The sequence below is a fragment of the Argentina silus genome (genome assembly GCF_951799395.1).
Source record: "Argentina silus genome assembly, chromosome: 15".
In the NCBI taxonomy this organism is placed as follows: domain Eukaryota; kingdom Metazoa; phylum Chordata; class Actinopteri; order Argentiniformes; family Argentinidae; genus Argentina; species Argentina silus.
In genome coordinates this window covers 1367166-1386435 of record NC_139669.1, presented here as the reverse complement: position 1 = coordinate 1386435, position 19270 = coordinate 1367166, and the positions used below count along the sequence as shown (strand labels likewise).

The 19270-nt window shown below is 49.3% G+C and overlaps 1 protein-coding gene across 4 annotated transcripts in view; it reads right to left on the bottom strand.

Annotated features, from left to right (window-relative positions):
- Positions 1–3576: 3576 nt before the first annotated feature.
- atp11c (ATPase phospholipid transporting 11C (ATP11C blood group)) overlaps positions 3577–19270 on the bottom strand; it is a 39300-nt gene continuing 23606 nt past the window's right edge. The window contains exons 5-31 of one of the 4 annotated variants that reach the window (XM_083686735.1): positions 18947–19054; positions 18524–18652; positions 18187–18275; positions 17301–17351; positions 16772–16836; positions 16580–16661; positions 16326–16476; positions 15922–16119; positions 15157–15327; positions 14550–14803; positions 14330–14401; positions 14145–14218; positions 13787–13890; positions 13403–13584; positions 12976–13242; positions 12574–12751; positions 12246–12348; positions 11981–12126; positions 11513–11572; positions 10435–10562; positions 10182–10317; positions 10023–10088; positions 9798–9901; positions 9425–9581; positions 6041–6149; positions 4621–4652; positions 3577–4257 (exon numbers count right to left, since the gene is read on the bottom strand). In XM_083686735.1, the coding sequence (XP_083542861.1) occupies positions 6045–6149; positions 9425–9581; positions 9798–9901; positions 10023–10088; positions 10182–10317; positions 10435–10562; positions 11513–11572; positions 11981–12126; positions 12246–12348; positions 12574–12751; positions 12976–13242; positions 13403–13584; positions 13787–13890; positions 14145–14218; positions 14330–14401; positions 14550–14803; positions 15157–15327; positions 15922–16119; positions 16326–16476; positions 16580–16661; positions 16772–16836; positions 17301–17351; positions 18187–18275; positions 18524–18652; positions 18947–19054 (3180 nt within the window). In that variant the 3' untranslated portion in view covers positions 3577–4257; positions 4621–4652; positions 6041–6044. The remainder of the gene's footprint in view (positions 4258–4620; positions 4653–6040; positions 6150–9424; positions 9582–9797; positions 9902–10022; positions 10089–10181; positions 10318–10434; positions 10563–11512; positions 11573–11980; positions 12127–12245; positions 12349–12573; positions 12752–12975; positions 13243–13402; positions 13585–13786; positions 13891–14144; positions 14219–14329; positions 14402–14549; positions 14804–15156; positions 15328–15921; positions 16120–16325; positions 16477–16579; positions 16662–16771; positions 16837–17300; positions 17352–18186; positions 18276–18523; positions 18653–18946; positions 19055–19270) is intronic. The other 3 variants (XM_083686737.1, XM_083686736.1, XM_083686738.1) reach the window with 3 other exon arrangements.

Here is a 19270-nt window from a genome sequence, read left to right as displayed (position 1 = left end):
TATCTCTCCCTCACACACACACACACACACACACAGACACACAGACACACACACACACACACATCTCAATAGAGCTATTGTAAATAGAGCATTATCCTCCCTTCCCCTAAGCCAACAAATTGTTCTGCCCATGCAAATGCACACACATAAACACATAACAAACAGAGACATTCAAACAAAGACAGGGGAACATGAACGGGTGTCATTGTACTGTACACATAAGTGACACAGAGCTCCTCTCATCCCCAAATCCCCCTGGTTGTCGGCCTACGACGCCTATGAACGGACCAAGGGTCGGTCACATATTGACAAGAGGGAGTACAATAACAGTGATTTATGCATTCTCTTAACACACACATACACACACACACACACACACACACACACACACAAGTAGCTCACAGGGGCAGTGATGTCGGGTGCTGTGGCTGGTTGAGTGACAGTGGGAGGTCTGAATTCTTGTTTGGAGCTTCAGTCCCTCAGCTGATCCAGTTAAGCCTCTCAGCTTCCTCATTACCCGAGCATCTGCTTAGTGTGGCCGAGCACGCACGCACGCACGCACACACACGCACGCACGCACGCACGCACACACACGCGCGCACGCACGCACGCACACGCACACGCACACACACACACACAGAGACGCGCGCACACACACACACACACACACACACAATACTAATATGTTTGCTGATACACTTGATACAAATATGTTTGTACTATACACAGTCCAGTGGAGGCAGAAATTGGAGGACAGTAATGAATGTGTTTGATACCATTCCTAATTCCATTCCACGCAATTCATTCCATACAATGAGGCCGTCCTCCGATGACTTGGGTCATAAAACAGGCTACACAGCAAAACAAGACAAAACACAGAGGCTCTTTCTTTCAAAACATTATTCGGCTTTATTACAGAATAATCTCAGTTTTTGAACATACTGGTCTTAAAGGGGTACATTCAGATCGGAGGTTCAGAGTGCCGAGGCTGGAGACCGGGGGGCCAGATGTGGGGCTCCCAAGCACTGGGGTGAGGCGCCCGTTTGTGCCCACCTCCACTCCACGGCATCTCACCCCAGCGTTCACCCCTGGACAGGGACAGTCTCCACATTCATAGAGCCTCTCGTGCTTTTTTTGGACGTTTTGATTTTTCTTACAAAAGTGGCTGGAAAAAGGTTGCATTAAAAATACAATCAATTCTTTCTTCATTTTTTTTTTTTTTTTTTGTCAGGCAAAACATGAGAATCCAATAATTTTTAAGCTTTGAAAATAGCATCTCTGATGTCATTAAAGGTTTGTTTTTGTTTTTCAACAACAATGCAGGCAGTCCCTCCCCACCAGTCGTCCACCCCCCCCTGTCCTAGGACACGCACACCCAGGCAGGTTAGAGTCCAGCGCTGGCACCCTCATGCCTGACTGAGCACAGCCCGGACACAGATCACTCCTAGCTTTACTGTTTCCAAAGGAAACAAACAAATCAATCCCCATAAATCTACCTGGTGTATGCAACCTTCTGGAACCTCTAGTCTGGACTTCTGAAGTCAAGAAAAATAGATCTGTTTCACTCCTTCATAATAAAGTATGTCGATGGCATGTCATGTGGTAGAATGGTAGGTGTCATAACACGGTCAGTCTCAATCACATCCGCCATTAAAAAACCTTTGTGACAGGAGCGTGACAGGAGGGAGGAGCGGCAGCCAGGCTACAGATGCTCAACATCATATCACAGGTCAGAGGTCACACAAATCCACACAATGTCCAACTGCACAGAACATCATCATAGCTGGAATGGGAGCCTCAAAGCCCTTGTACTCCTACTGCGTCTCCCACATTGGAAAAACTACACATGGGGTTAGTTTTAGGAACAGACGGTAGTTGATGGTAAATCATTAACTAATTCATAGCTGAACGGCATCTCTTGAAAGAAACAAGTGAGGCACCAAGATGGCAGCTATGAGATGTAGTTTGCGTCTTTGTGCCAAAATATGGGCGGCTCCATTCCAGGCCTGCGGAGAGCTCAGCAGTTGACCAATGGATTATGACTGAGCTACATAACCAATGACTGTGCACCTTTCACCTGCCGTAGCTGTGACCACAACGGTGGCGGGAGAGACAAGACGGTGGAGAAAGAAGGTCGGGTTACCTGCGTGTGTGCGCGTGTGCATGTGTGATACATAACTGTTAAATGGGTTGGCACAGGCACGCGCCAGGTCTGGAACAACACAGGCAAACTGATCTGGCACAAGCTTGAACGATCATTCTCTACAATAAAAAAGATTTATGTAATAAAAATATAACATTTGTGAGTAAAATGACACGTAACAATAAATATGTCAAATAGATTTCACATGTTCAAAAAAATCTTCCCATAGAGTATCTAAAAGTGATTCAAATCATGGCATGTAGAAATGGAATGTATGAAGCACTAACACTAAAGGTCTAGGACAGAGAAGCGGAGAGCGTCCCACCTGCTCCTTCGCAGACAGACAACAGTCTTAAGGAATCAAACATGGAGGACCAACTGTGTGTTGCTGCAGGTGGGCTAGAGAGCCTCACGTTGGCACGAACTAACTATGGTGAACAGAACAACGAGGTCCGTGGTTGGCATCTTTACTCCCCAACCTTTTACAAACACACAACTAACCGGTAATGGGACAACAAAAATACCTCATTTAAACTTTTAGTGCATGTGCGCATTTGTGAGTGCATCTGTGTGTGTGTGTTTTTTTTTTTCTTTCTTTTGTTTACATGTGTGTGTTCGTGTGTGTGTGTGTGCTTAGGCATATGACAACGTGCCCTAGTGACCACCCTGCTCCAAAGGACAATCCACAGAACCTGAAGTCCTTTAGAGAGCAGGCGAGGTCCTGACAGGCCCATGCTGTATCCATCTCCAGGGTTCAGGTAGTCCTGTTAGTCGCCGTGTCTCGAGGTAACACACGTTAGTCTGGGACTCTGGCTCTTATTCCCATTTAGTACAATTGTGCTACGGGGCACAAATATACAGTGTGACAGACACACACTCGCACGCTTCACTCTCAGACGACAACCTCAAACTTGTTTGGACAGCGATGGACATGACCCATCTCAGACAGTTTTTTTGGCTTCAAGCATAGGTATTTAAACATTTTAAGCTATCTACAGCACATATATATTAATTTTCTCAATCCAATTGGGATTTCTTAAATTATCACTGAGGTTGGAAGACTCCGGTCATGCAGCCAAACACCAGACCACATCATATAGGAAGGTAGAAATGTTGGTAGACAACTCGTAAAGCCAGGATTTGATTAATCTCACACACATCTCACAGGAACACACATACATACACTCAGACACTTTTTGGTGAGATGGGGAAAAAGGGGAGACCCCAGCATGGGCTTGTGGCTCTAAACCGTCCCACCTCAGTACTCAATGAACTTGAGTTCCATTACAAACATATTTTGAAGCTTCAACCTCTGTGGTGTAGTGGAGACTGAGATAACATGGTGTCTGGATTGGAATCAATCAACTTGAACGATGACCTATGATTTTGGACCTGGGACTGTGGAATCATTCTTTAGAAAGAAACCATTGGTCTTCTTTCTTTCTTGCTTTTTTTTTTTTTTTTCTTTTTTTTTTTTACAAACCTTGCACAAAAACACAAACAACACAACCGACAAGAACAGCAAGAGTGGAATGTGGCATTCATGGATCCTCCGTTCATGCAGATGAATCATTCTGGGCCAGTGGAGGTGTGACTGCAGGGTACAGCACAGCAGCCCAGTGCTACTGGCAAGGCAGCCGTGTAACGGTACGCATTCATTTTTCATTTTTATATAAGCTAGTATTCAGAAAGAAAAACAACAAAAAGAAACAGCGGAAACTCATGCCCCTCATCTTAACCAGTCCAGTAAAAACAGGGTAAAAACGGCCCGTGCTGCGTGGACCGGTGGTGCAGCAGTACGCCGCACTGCAGGCATGCGGAGAGGAAGAGGGAGACGGCGAGGGAGAGGGAGGACGGAGGGAGCAGGGGACAGAGGTGGACGCAGCACCAGCAGGTCAGAAGACTGCCGGAGTCCCCTCCTCACGTGGGCCTTTTTCTGTTCTTTTTCCGTTTTTTTTCTTTTTAGATCAGGCAAGAGGGCAGGTGGGCCGGCCTGATGGATATGGGGTCCTGAAAGATGCTGCTGGACACGGGGGTTGTTTCCTTCCCGTCCTTCACTCCTGAGCTCCGAGCTCCTTTAGGTTCTTGTAGGACAGGGGTGTGACAGCAGCGGTCTGGAGGAGGACAAACAAACACACGGAAACAGTCGTCAGTCCACCTCTCCAACCTTCAGCCCCTGCCAGGTGCCAACCCCGGGAGGAAGGCAAGATGGCGCATCATCATCATCATCACCATCACCATGACACCAAGAAACGACTCCAATTCCCCAAATCAAGTGTGATTGGCCACATACCCCAACATAAAAACCAATCGGACACACCTCCCTTGATAACACAGATCAGTTGAAATCACCACACAGTATGGAGTATCTACCGCTCTGATTTCATATGCTTATGATCATCACGATCTATAGTAGCAAAATCCTAATTGAGCTGCCAGAGGCATCGGAGACAGAGATTAGCCCCTCTATGCTTTACCTGGATGGTCCTAGGAGGGATTCCTCCGACGGCTGGGAAGAACAGAGAAGCAGGTTAAACAACGCTGGAACTTCATAAGGTGGTGTTAACCCATGCCTGGCTTTTCCCACAGAGTAAGTGGAGTTTTCCACCCAACCACATTCCCCCAGATCGAGCAAAGCTACAGTCATTTGGACCTTCAGTAGTAACAGGCAGGCAGCAGCATAAAGATCCAGCATGCAGTGAGCTAAGCTCCACACTGTTATAATGCATTACTTGCAAATGAAAAACACAAGACACCAATAACACAGTCTTGAACATGCACCGGAGTCGAAAAGAACAACCACGACCACAACCACCACATAAACGACAACAACACATGAGAAAAGGCAGACTACAAGTTCTGCAATTTCAGTTACGTTTGAGGAACTGACAGACAACCAGACAGACCCACTGACACACACACTCAAGGCCGATTCATGCTTCATCGACATCAACGCAAACCAGGGGTCTGCGTAGGTTCGCGAAGGTCTGGTTGCACAGGGGTCAGGGGTCAGGGGTTAGGGGTAGGGTTATGGGCTCGACTTCTCGATGCGCGACCGGCCGCGTTGATGTTGCACATCATTGATTGGCTGGTTAGTAAATGGAGGTAAAGTTCATAGTTCATCGACCTACTAGCTATCGGTACCTTGCTAGCATCATTGAAGATTGAAATCATCGTTTGTTCAATTCAAGACGGTGAAATGAGGAGATTTGAGGAGAGAGTAGCCGATGACGTCTGTCAGAACTTCGTTCGTCACAGAAGCATGTAGAGGCCTTCACACATACTGTACACACAACCTGATGACGCAGACGAATCCCCGCTCCAACATGGGGTCGACTCAAATTGTCAAGAAAGACGACATCAAATAAAACAGAGCACATGCAAGGACACAATAAGCTGGGCTTCTAGAGGGAGGCTGAAAGGACAGTTCGTAATTTCTCTGGCTTGAGCCCAGGATCCCACCGCTAACACCAAACATGACCTTGTTTATGGCCATTGGGATGACGCTTAAAAATGTGACATTAGCAAGTTGAAGGCCATTTTTTAGGCCTTCAACTTAAAATGGGGGCAATATTATGAGGCAGTCGTTATGACAAAGCATCTTTTCAGCCAACCAATAAGAGCTGATTACACAAGAGGGGGAGAGCCTGCTGCAGGTCTGGGTTATTAGTAGTGCAGCTGACAGACGGCTGAACCGGGAGGATCTAGAATGAACACCTTACTGTATCCTAACGCCACTGGAGTCAGGATTTGGAGTTGAAAACTGGATTATTGTTACAGTACATTTAGGAGGGGGATAGGGATCTCTGCGGATGTACAGTAGGCTGCTGAAGGGGTTTGTTTTGGGGGTCTTTGATTGGCTTAACTGGCCTCTAGGGGCGGAGGTGGGGCTGGTACCTGTTCATATGATAGAATTGGACTCGTCTGAAAAGGTTCTCATGAGCAGGGGCCTGGCTGAAGACCGGGGAGACTGGGTGCTCCCCACACTCGAGTGAACCGGCTTCTTCTGGAAGGGTGAGGCAAGAGACACTAATGACACCTCTTTGCTGACACACACACACACACACACACACACACACACACACACACTGACACCAGATGGACAGTTGAGCTCATTGTATGCAGACACGCATACAAATACATTCTGATCCAGCCAATAAGTTCAGGCTCCAGTTGAGTTCCAATAGTTCCAGCCAGGTCGGCGGTAGTAAGTGTTTGTTCTATCAATGGCAACACAAAGCTGAAAAGACTAACAAACACATTAGCGCACGCACACACACACACAAATAAACATCTCGGTGGTGGGTCCACACCGTGGTTGTGGTGGGATCCAGGAGGGTGGGGGGGTCGGCTGGAGTCTGGGCACACATGCAGGTGTTTGCGTGCTGCATTCACCTGACCAGGCATGCAGAGACAGCAGGCACAGGAGCAGCACAGGCAGCTAGGACACACTGACTCTTGACATACAGCAGGAAACCAGGTTCACAGGAACCACACTGCTGGGGGCAGTCAGTCACTGAGAGGAACTGGGAGCCATTTACACAAGCATCCTCAAATAACCTTGACATCACACAAATACCATCCAGTCTGGACAGGGGCAAGAGGAAGACCTCAAAGATAGCATCATTTTAAGCTCACTATAAGCTGAACATGGAACCTCTTAAACTGTGGGTCTGAGCTGATTGAAATTCAGGCCTTTAACCTTATATAATAGGGAGGTGGGGGATTGCTATTGGAGTCCCATTAAGGGGGATAGGGAGTTAGGTAGGAGAGGTGGGACAGGGCAGGGGATAAGCAGGACAGGTAGGAAACAAACAATCGACCCAATAAGAGAGGTCAGGTCAGGAGGAGTAGAAGGCCAGAGGCCAGAGCAGGCAGAGAGAGAGACCTCAGTCACTCCAGGAGAAGCTGTGAGTGCTGGCGGTCTGCGACAGCATGAAGATAGTGGACGTCCCCGAGGAAGGAAGGCGGTGCTTGACCTGCAGCAAAGCAGGCAGAGACAAGAGAGAAGCCATAAGAGGGTGAGACAGACAGAACCAGGAGAGAGTGAGACAGACAGAACCAGGAGAGAGTGAGACAGAGAGAAGCAGGAGAGAGTGAGACAGAGAGAACCAGGAGAGAGTGAGACAGAGAGAACCAGGAGAGAGTGAGACAGACAGAACCAGGGGAGAGTGAGACAGACAGAACCAGGAGAGAGTGAGACAGAGAGAACCAGGAGAGAGTGAGACAGAGAACCAGGAGAGAGTGAGACAGAGAGAACCAAGAGAGAGTGAGACAGAGAACCAGGAGAGAGTGAGACAGAGAGAACCAGGAGAGAGTGAGACAGACAGAACCAGGAGAGAGTGAGACAGAGAGAACCAGGAGAGAGTGAGACAGAGAGAACCAGGAGAGAGTGAGACAGAGAGAACCAGGAGAGAGTGAGACAGAGAGAACCAGGAGAGAGTGAGACAGAGAGAAGCAGGAGAGAGTGAGACAGAGAACCAGGAGAGAGTGAGACAGAGAGAACCAGGAGAGAGTGAGACAGAGAACCAGGAGAGAGTGAGACAGAGAACCAGGAGAGAGTGAGACAGAGAGAACCAGGAGAGAGTGAGACAGAGAACCAGGAGAGAGTGAGACAGAGAACCAGGAGAGAGTGAGACAGACAGAACCAGGGGAGAGTGAGACAGAGAGAACCAGGAGAGAGTGAGACAGAGAGCAGGGTGGAAGTGAGAATGCAGAAGAGATGAGGTGAAAAGGTAGCGGTTTAGTGAGGATGGGGTTTAGAGGGGTGGGTCTGACATTTACTGACAGCTCTCTGAATTGGTGCCGTTGGAGACTTACTGGAGACGGGAGACCAGGCGGTCCGGTTTTAGTTTGTCTGTGGATCTGCCGGCCTGCCTGTTCATAACACTTGACCCAATAATTAATCCCATGCCATTGAATTGTATGGTTCGCCAAAAGGCTTCTCCCATTTGACACTGGTCTCTGATGTTTTATTGCTTGTTGATGGGATGGTATATAAGGAGGGAACAGGGATGCATCTGTTGAGCTGCTTTTGGAGTCAGATGTAACTTAATGTTAACTTGTGTAACTAGCTGTACAGGACAGTGGGACCACTATGATGTAGAGTCCGCTGTGTCATGTCCATGGCTGACTGACGTTAACAAGGGAATAAATGTACTTCTCTTATCTCTATTGGAAATCAGACAATATTGGTATTAAAATCAGACAATAAAGAAATATCTTTATTTCTCTTCACAGTATTAGGTTAGGCTAGAACTATTTATGGATCATTTTAGAATATCAGAAACTCTGTCGGTCTGTACCAACACACTAATGCAATTTCTTATCCAAAAATATGTCTTAACAGAACATCAAAAGAACAAAAAGTACCTCTTTCCGAGAACAAATAACCAAATAAATTATATTTTACAGTTCAGTTATAAAACACAAATAGCTAGACTACAACAGGACGCCGGTCAGGTGTAAGTGATATGGTGTAAAGGTTAAGCTGTATTCACCATTAACAGAAAACAGAGACTCTTTCTGTTGTTGAAAACTCAAGCAGTGACTAACTCCTTGAAATTAATAGCCAAATTATGCACAAACGCACTAAAGTGATTTGCCTCATGGGGGGCTAATTGAAAGAGAAACTATGTTTGGGAAGGTTGGCCTCTGGAGGGAGTCTGGGGGGCAAATTAAATTATTCCTCTGATCTTCAGCCATATCAACAAGTCTAATCAGGCCGTTACAGAGCCCTTTAATGTCTGATTATGGCGACAGGCTTCATCAACCACGACCAAATCTTCTTAGGAACACAAATGTCGACATGCAAGGACAAAATGTCAATTACTGGATGGAAGAAAGACAGATGCACAAACAGACAGTGATATCTGTGAACCTCCTGTTCACTGACCCACAAAGGGCTCTCCTGTTTTGGCAGCAAGAGTTAATCATATCAGCAATACATAGAACTGTTCGGAAACAGCAAACATGATAAATCTGAGTTTTGAGCTGAAATTGTTTTTGAAACATGAAAAGCATGAGGTAATGTCAGTGATATGGTCCAGGGGGAAAAATGAACAATAGAATAAACTGTGTGTGTGTCTGTGTGTGTGTGAGAGTGGTCGGTGTGTGTGTGTGTGAGTGGTCTGTGTGTGTGTCTGTGTGTGGTCTGTGTGAGTGGTCTGTGTGTGTGTGTGAGTGGTCTGTGTGTGTGTCTGTGTGGTCTGTGTGTGTGTGTGTGTGGTCTGTGTGTGTGTCTGTGTGTGTGTGTGTGTTTTGAGCAGTACAGTACAGTACCTGTCGTGCGTGGGGACCCCTGGGTTTGCGGAGGACCACCAGCAGGATGTCTGGCAGCAGACTAAGCAGGATCAGCAGGATGATGACCAGCCAGGCCGACACGGAACTCAGCATGTTAGCAAACACAAAGTACAGTCTCTGCTGCCTCAGGAAGGGCCTGCGGGAGGGCAACAATGGAGAGGGTTGCACGGGTCATTGTGGAGAAGATCAAACACACCAGGACAAAAGAACAAAAACAACAGGCATGCACGCAGGCAGGCACACGCACACACACACACACACACACACACACACACACACACACACACACACACACACACACACAGTTATTGGGTGTAGTAGTTGTATGAGAGTTCCTGTCCTGACTCCTCACCATATGATTCCACCCCAGAAGAAGCTGAAGAACACGTAGAAGGCCAGGGAGCCCCAGATCACAAAGTGGTTGATCCACGTCCAGTGGCGCGTGTCCAGGGCCAACTAGGATGAAGAGAAGAGAGAGAAGTCTTTGGGTTCAGTCGCCAAATACACACACGAAAAGATGGGGGTCTCACAGTCATCACACAGGCTCAACGGTGAACAGCGTATTCATTTGCTTTACCTTTAGTGTGACGGTGAAGACGAGGACGGTGAAAACGATTGTTCCATACGACCAATTTCCAAACACCTGGAATGAAACAAGGATACGACCCAGTTTATTCCCAGCGCTCCCATGTCTGTACCGTCATTTAACAGGAGAGGGGAGTGAGGACAGACTGACCTGGCCGTTGTCCTGCAGGGCGGGGTTACTGAACAGATACCGAGCACCAAAGAAGAAGAGGAAGCCTTGGTACACCCCCAGTAAGGTCCAGTACAGGAAGGGGCCCCAACGCAACATGGCGTTCTTTGCTATATCCCTAGATGAGAGGCACGGGAGGGGTGGAGACGGTGAATATCCAACACGTTGAAACAAAGAAATCAAATCGCTATAATTCAATGCAATTGAAATCACTTAATCCCCTCCCCCCTCGTACCTGTAGAGGGTGGCACTGTCCAGCAGGATCTCAATGTCTATGTGCTGCTCCAAGAGGCTGTAGGCCAGGATGGGCATAGAGGTGAAGCAGATGTTGTACATCGTCAGATAGGCTGCATCGTACAGGGGCTGGGGAGGCCGGGAGGGAGGGAGGGAGGGGAGGAGGGAGGGAGGAGGAGGGAGGGAGCACCCAGGGGTTAATATCACGGAGAGGAGGACAGCTCGCACACACACACGGACACACACATGCACACACGCACACGCACACACACACACACACACGTACACACACGCACACACACACGCACACACGGACACACACGTACACACACACACACACACACACACGTACACACACACACAGCAAAAGGGCTCTGTGGTGGAAGACTGAGTGTAGCCTCCAGTCTATTGCTGTGTGGCCACATGCAGGTGACACATCCTTTGATATATATACACGTACACAGACGGGCCTGAGAGAGGAGGTCTGTATGGGCTGGAGGGGCTTCTACACTGTGTTCCTACTGGTCCTTCTACACTGTGTCCCTACTGGTCCTTCTACACTGTGTCCCTACTGGTCCTTCCACACTGTGTTCCTACTGGTCCTTCTACACTGTGTTCCTACTGGTCCTTCTACACTGTGTTCCTACTGGTCCTTCTACACTGTGTTCCTACTAGTCCTTCTACACTGTGTTCTTACTAGTCCTTTTACACTGTGTTCTTACTAGTCCGTTGTGTTTACAACAAATGTGAAACATGCCTTGTCCTGCGGGAGCGAAATGTGTGCCAAATGAATGAATAATGTATGTACAAAGACTGTCTCAGGGTAGCAAAAGGACGACACGTGTGTAATGTATCTGTGTTTCAGTGCTGTGTTCTGTAAATCATATATATATCAGACTGCAGCCACTCCTGGAGGAGAGGAGAGAAGGAGGGACAGTCGGAGGGGAAGAGCATGGACAGATCTGGAGGAGGAGGAGGAGGAGGAGGAGGGGCTGTGGCTCAGGACGACACTCTGCTGTTTCATGTTCAGAGCATCTTTGAACCTCAGAGGGGCCCAGGCAGCCTGGGGACATACTCACTTGCTGCGAATAGCCACAGAAAAACTGGTACAAGAACTGAGGTAAGATGAAGCAAAGGTTCTGTGAGCGAGAGAGAGAGAGAGAGAGAGAGAGAGAGAGAGAGAGAGAGAGAGAGAAACAGCTTGGTGTTAGTCATAAACAAATAAACGGTTGGTCTTCACATGCTTAGGTGATTCAGTGCTTTGGGAGTGTGTCATCATCATACAGCATGAGACTTGGCAGTGTACCTTTGATCAATATCAGGGGATGTGCAGAACATCTCACTCACACACTACTACCCGCATGACATAATGCACACATCAAGTGTTATTTGTTTGGGAACAACACAGGCTTACTGTAGCTCCAAGCAACGATAAGACCTTGACCAAAAGTGACTCGCAATCCTAAATTCACCACTGAAGGTTGTTTTACTCATCTTGTGGGGTTAGGGTTAGGATAGTTGAGCTTATTTCCTAGTCTGCCCCCTACCTTGTAGAAGAAGTATTGCACCAGGTGGGCGATGCGGACATAGTAGAGGTGCCCATGTCCCAGTAAGAGCTTCTTCAGGTGCTTGAGCTTGGGGATGGCGTAGTCGCTGTTTCTCACCGCCTGCCGGCCCTCCTTCCCCTTAATACCTGGGACCAAGCAGACAAAACAACCACACTCTCGAAGCGAACGTTGGAATATTACGGTTGTGATGTGAGACGCTGCGCTGAAACCGCGCTGCGGTGACTGTGGGCACACGAGGTCTTACCGATGCCAACATGTGCCTCCAGGATCATACTGACGTCGTTCGCTCCGTCTCCGATGGACAGGGTGATGGGGGTTCCTTTGGAGTTCTTCACCATCTTCACGATCTAAAAGAGGAAGTGAGACGCAGCGTTAGAGCCAGATCCCCACGTTACCCTGCTTTGATATGAATCCTTTCATGTCCGACCTACAAAACTGCAAAGGTTTTTCACCTAACCCTATGATATGAAGCTAGCTAATCCACCCCTTCAATAAGCATCAGGAGGCGTCCCAGACAGACGGCACTGACCTGGGCCTTCTGAAGGGGCGCCATGCGGCAGCAGAGTACTGACCTGGGCCTTCTGCAGGGGCGCCATGCGGCAGCAGAGGACGGCGGTGCAGTGCTGACAGATCTGCAAGAACAGGCTCTTGTAGCGGCTGGAGTTGGACTCTGGAGAGGAGTTGAGCACTAGGGACAGCGTGGCTCCGTCTATGATGAACCCATAGTCTTGGTTAGCTGTGGACCAGCTCCTGGAGGAGACACAGAGAGAGATAGCACAGGTGGGGTTTAATAAGGCATATTCAAGCTAACTGCAACCAAAGCTGTGCTGCCAGACCATGTTATGTGTTTTGAATATGTTTCATAATTCACATTTCACTGCCCATCGTAACGAAATGAAAGCATAGCAATGTTACCATAACAAGAATGATCCCTCTCCCCCAGAACAACAGCCCACCCTGCAGTCAGAACTGACCTGGTGACCCCAGCCTTGACCGGAGGGGCATCCTGCACTGCCCTCTTGTGGTAGTCCAGCAGCAGCTCATGCAGGCGCTCCTCGCGCTTCCTCACTCCGTCCTCCAGGGTGCGCACCGTCAGCTCCAGCAACTCCGTGCCCCTCTGGAAGAGCCTGCAGGCGTAGCAGGTGGACTTGGCTGTCTCCATCTTATCTCCCGTCAGCACCCACACCTTCATGCCTGCCCCCTGCAGGGCCTCCATGGTCTCTGCTGCCTCCTCCTGTAGCCTGAGGGACACCGGGGGAGGGGGGTGGAAAGAACATACAGAAGGGCTGCGTGAGAGAGTATAAAATCAAGCAGGCTGAGAGGCCGCACGTGAGTATGTGTGTGTGTGTGTGTGTGTGTGTGTTAAGCCTGTCAGCCCTGAGGTCAGTAGTGTACACACACCTGTCCTCCACAGCGGTAGCTCCTATCAGACTCATGCCCGTCTCCACCTGGTTGTAAACAGCCAACAGCTTCTCCTCTCTGTCCTGCAGGGCCAGCCTGGCTTCCCTCAGGCCCGCGTCCACCTGGGCGTACTCATCTGCATTCAGCTGCTTGTAGGCCACACACAGCGTCCTGTAGCCCTCCTGGAGACGCCACAGACACAGACAGACACAATAGCGCACATTACCAAACAAGAACACGTACGATGTCAAACAGACGACCTCGTACACACACCAGAAGAGAAACAGAAGCCTCCCTATGAGAGCCCAGACAATAGCATTTCCAGGAACAAAACATATGGTATTAAAAGGTCATGTTAGTGAAGCAGGTGGGACTGTGACCCACCGTGGCGTTGCGCTCCACATGCACACGTATCCTTTCCACCTCCTCCAGCCTGACGCGGGGGAAGATGGAGGAGTCGGCCCCCTTACAGAAGAGCAATGTGTCCCCTAAGCACGGAACGTACACACACACACACACACACACACACACCCACGCACGTCAGGGCCAGGGATCATCACAGGACAGGGGTCAAAGCAGTTCAATGCACTGTATACACAGGCTCACCTGATGGAACGTACGGAACGTACACACACACACACACACACACAAACACACACACCCACACCCACGCACGTCAGGGCCAGGGATCATCACAGGACAGGGGTCAAAGCAGTTCAATGCACTGTATACACAGGCTCACCTGATGCAGATCTGACTATTACACTCATGCGCCTTCTCACAGGGTCAAAGTTCAACACGTGAAGCAGCTCGTATCTGCAAGGAGAGGTCAGGGGCGTTACCTTAAACCAGCCAATGCCTTGGAACAGGGGCGGTGAGGGAAATGCTATCGTTCATTAACCAAACACTCTCTACGTGTTGACTCACACTTCTTCAACATTGTTCCTGTTCCTGATCCTCATGTTCTTGCTCTCCATACCCAGGAATGTGAAACCATACCTGCAGGTGGCGACAAAGAGACAGGAAAATGAGGAGCGTTGATTTCACATTACATTTCAGACTGAGACAAAATGAATTTGATTGATTGGGGTTAAGTGACAGATTGACTGGATGTCTGATTCGTTATTGAACGGGCTCTGTCTCTTACTTCATGGCCCCTTTCACCAGCGCCACCTCGTCAGGAGAAGAGGCGATGAAGCCCCTCTGTTCCTCTGGGTGGACCCCCTCTCCATCCAGGCTCAGCCCTTCCACCTGGTCCCCGACCCCGTCCGCGACCCTGTCCCTGACCCCGTCCCTGACCCCGACCCCGTCCACGTCCACGACCCCGTCCTGTCCTGTCGGCTCTTTGATCTGCACCGTGTGGCACAGGCACAGAGCCCGCATGAACAGCTCCTCCTTCTCCTGAGGACCCACACATACAACATGTTACTTTATAAACAAGGCAGTAATAACACACAATTACGTACAGCCAAAAGTTGGTGCTGAGAAATCACACACAGCACAGCCAGACTGGCATGACAGTAAAACTGTTGGCCAAATAAACATTGTGTCCGGCTGGGATATACTGTTGAAGTAATACAGCCTGTGTGTAGCATCATCATGCCACACAGAGTGCTCATGCTCAGAGCCTGTCGACATGTCAGGGAGAAGAGAGCGTGTGACCCTCGGAGGGGCTGCCAGAGACCTTGGACATCTGATGCCCATATGGTGCTGTGAGGACAGGCAGACAGAGGGACGGACAGAGAGACACCCACCCTGCCAGCCTTCAGCTGCAGCTTGCTCACAGGCCCATCTGTGACACAGAAGCCGCCCTGCTCCGTCCCTGAGTCACTGTACTTGTACTGGAAGCCGTCGATGCAGCACTCGATAAACTCCATGTTGTTTTGGGTGAGTGTGCCCGTCTTGTCCGTGAAGACGTACTCCACCTGCAGGCAGTGAGGTGAAACTGCAGCGTCAGACACTCTTCCAAGGCCATAAAAAAACACTCGCGCAATTAACAGGCGCGAACAATAAGACAGGGCGATTAATCCGTGACAGAATTAAACTGCATAAATCAGTTTAACGAACCATCGTCTTTAATTTAAGTAATCACCTGGCAAACCATCCGTGACTGATCTATGACAGCACTGTTTGAATGGTAGGCACAGTAAAAACAGGAGATGTCAGGGAGGCACAGCCAATGAAATCCAATTAAGACCACTTGAGATTGTGAACTCACAGCCATTTAGTTAATTTGTGGTAAGGTCATACCGTCCATTAATGGCAAGGCCACCACTCACATCACAAACAAACCCAGAGCCCTGCTTTAAACACATCGTTCTACCCTACCGTGAAGTATTCACTGATCTAACACGATTAGATAGGTAAAAGTAAGGATCTCACGGATACCTTTCACAGATCCAAGTCATGTCTAATCAGTGGTTACTCCAAAGGGAGATAGGAGGGAAGGACTGTTTAAAGCATTGAAACTGGGTCAAAGTGTGAACAGTGTCAGATAGTACACTCAAGAACCCCCTCACCTGGCCCAGCTCCTCATTGAGGTCAGATGTGTTGACCAGCGCCCCCTCCTGGATCTCGGGGTCATAGAAGTCTCTGTCCCAGGCGATGAAGAAGGAGCCCAGGAACTTCTGCATCTCCACCGTCACGTACATGGACACGGGGATGATGAAGTTGAAGAGCACCATGAAGGACAGGAAGTCTGTAAACATCTTCAGGTACTGGGACACACAGTAGGAGGGAAAACAGGAGATCCATGGTTGAAGCAGAAATGAGGATCAGAGCTGAGACATAAGTCACACACATATGTATTAGTCTCTCACTGTTGGGTCACTAAACTGTGCCCAACGGGGAATGACACGGTGCTCATCTGGTGTCTGCTGGTGCCTGGTATGTGCTATGGTGACTAGAGTGTAGCCCCTCTCACCAGGTAGGTGTCCTTCTCCTTCTGGGTCTTCTGGTTGTACCAGGGCTCGTCCTGGCCTGGCCTGCTCTGCCACACGTACTTCAGCGTGGTGCACACCAGGGCCTTGCTCACCAGGATGGACAGGTACACCAACAGGAAGGCATTGATGGACCTGAGACAAAGAGAAGAAGCCCGATATAACATCTGACAGCACTACTCCCAGCACGGGTAACAACTTCTTACATACATCACTTATTTTCATTCTCCCTGCTTACTTCTCCACTGCAGAGCGCTTCTGGGACTTGCCCTGGTAGTTCAGAGCCATCTTGGTCTCCATGCCTGAGTATACTGCCACTCCTGGAGGGGAGGGGAAGGGCATGGAGGGAGGACTCATCATATAGCACACATACCAAGCAGCACTTCAAAACACACAACTGCTAAAATAAAAAGTGTCCTTTTTAACCCACCGTAGATCTTCTGGGTATTCTTCAAAGTAGCGCCCTTCAGGAGCAGGTTTTCTGGACCCAAAGACCTGGGAACACCACACACAGAATAAACCAGTCAAACCAGAGTCAAATCATCTTGCTACACCACACCACGCCATTCCCGCCCTGCTCCCGTATTCCCGGCATTTCCCGTCCGGCATTCTGGCATCCATGCTGGCACCCACTAAAATGCCTATTGGCGATGGATGGCTGCAATCAGGGTTAAAGTCTGGCCTCCAATGTTCTTGAGAAGGACACAGCGACATCTTTTATAAGACCATTACAAACCGGTCGATGACAAATGCTTCCAGAGACCGCCACCTGAACCAGTGCCAGGCCGGTTTTACTTTAACGCTCGTTTGGAGTTATGGATCAATGAAATAATGATCTGATGGTAATGCAAAGGGAAAAGACAGAGTGCTTAAGCGACTGTGCTTCTATTTCTTTTTTTAGTTTAGTTGAGGTGAGGGAGGGAGGGGGGGGGGGGGGCTTGTCGGAGGAGCTTACTCACCTCACAGCGGGCTCCTGGTCATTCCTGTAGATGTGCATGCGCCCCACAAACCTGCACAACACACAGATGCATCCACGTAAGCATGGCTACACAACCCAACGACCGCCACATACTAGATTAGTACCTCCGAACAGATCTCAATCACATATATGGATTTCTAAAAGCCATTAAAAACCACATGAATCCGAATAAGTATTCTTCACAATGGCAGAACAGTAGTCTCTCCTAATTTAAAATTAGAATACAATCTAAATATAGATTTTAAAATATACAGTATTTACACAGACAGCAGTCTAAGCAAGTACTTGTTTCCTGATTTAGTGTCAGAAACGCTTACTGTGAGACCACTAAGAGTTTTCTGGGAGCACATCAATTAAGAGACCAGATAATTACTGGTGGGCTTCCAGCAGCACACTGGCAACAACACTGTCTGTCTTATTGAGGAACTGAGGCAGCATCTGGCGCCTCAGTTCCTTAGGACATCTGAAACATCATTCTGATGTGTGCTCTGTTGTAATTACCACTCCTTAACTACAGGTGGAGCCCTAGCCTTGCTCTCAAGACGGGGCATGGTAGCATAAAATGACAGGGCCGATTTCTCGGAGCAGCTCGGGCCAAGACCGGCTGTGTGAACTTTCCCTTCATTTCATGGGGAGTTTCATCAGCCAATCAGGCTTACCCACACCAGTCAGAATATGTCAGCGAGCTAGCATAACTCTACAAATGTCCTGCCAACAGCTCTCCACTTCACAAATGACACTGTTGCCATTGAAACAAAATGGGACATTCTGAATTGGCGATTTAGTAAACCCTAACCTCTAACTAATCCCATCTGCACATGCTGCGGAGGTCGGAAATCTCAACCGGACACGTGAGGAGAACCTACTTGTAGAGGTCGGGCTGGGGCTGCTCGCACTCGATGGTGGCGCTGAGAGACTCCAGGTCCCTTCCTGTGTCTGGCACCGTGTAGTGTGTCTGAGGAGACGGAGATGCAGAGTGAGTGAGTGCTGACTATTCTCGGTCAGCCAAAACTCTCTCTGTCAAAACACACACACACGCACACACACACACACACACACACACACACACACACACACACACACACACACACACAGTCGCTGAGGGACTAGAGGATGATGGAGGAGAAAGGAGGCGATGGCATGGGGTGAAAGTGATGCAGTACAACTGCGGAGCAGCGGAGGGGAGCGGAGCAGCGTCGGGACCTTATGGTTGGACTCCCCGTCCAGGCTGGCGGTGGTGACGAAGCAGGTGTCGTCGTTGCGACTGGACTGCAGCAGGATCAGGTCACAGGGAAAGGTCTCGTCCTCCAGCACCTCCACCACGTCACCCACCTGGACCGCAACCGCAACACAAAACAGGATGTGTCCACATCCTCCATCGTATCACCCATCTAGGCCACATCAACATCCACATCCTCCACAGAACCCACTACTGCAGGGTTACCATACGCAGTAAGACACACAACGGCAGCACACGTACACACTCTCTCCCCCTCCCCCTCCCCCTCCCCCTCCAGAACCACTAGAACATGCCAAGTTGCCAGCTAGCTTCTCCCCCGGCCCCGCATCCCTAAGGGGACATTTATTTCAGGGGAACTTGGCTGAGGTGCAGCAGCTGAAAGGTACCTTGATCTTCTCACTCTCCTTGCGTGCTCTCCGTCCGTCCTCCAGCACCGTCACCAGGTACTTATTCACCTCGTTGTCTGCCTTGTGCCGTAGCCAGTCCTCATAGCCCTGAGGAGATGGGGGGGGGAGGGGGGGGGTGGATGGGGAAGGGGTAGAGGGTAAAAGGGAGCGAGAGGGGACCCAAAGAAAGGGCCAAAACACGGTTGAGCCAAAGTGTGGGGTTGTAGAGTAAGAGAGGATAGAGGGAGAGGGAGAGAGAGAGAGAGAGAGAGAGAGAGAGAGAGAGGGAGAGAGAGGGAGAGGGAGAGGGAGAGGGAGAGGGAG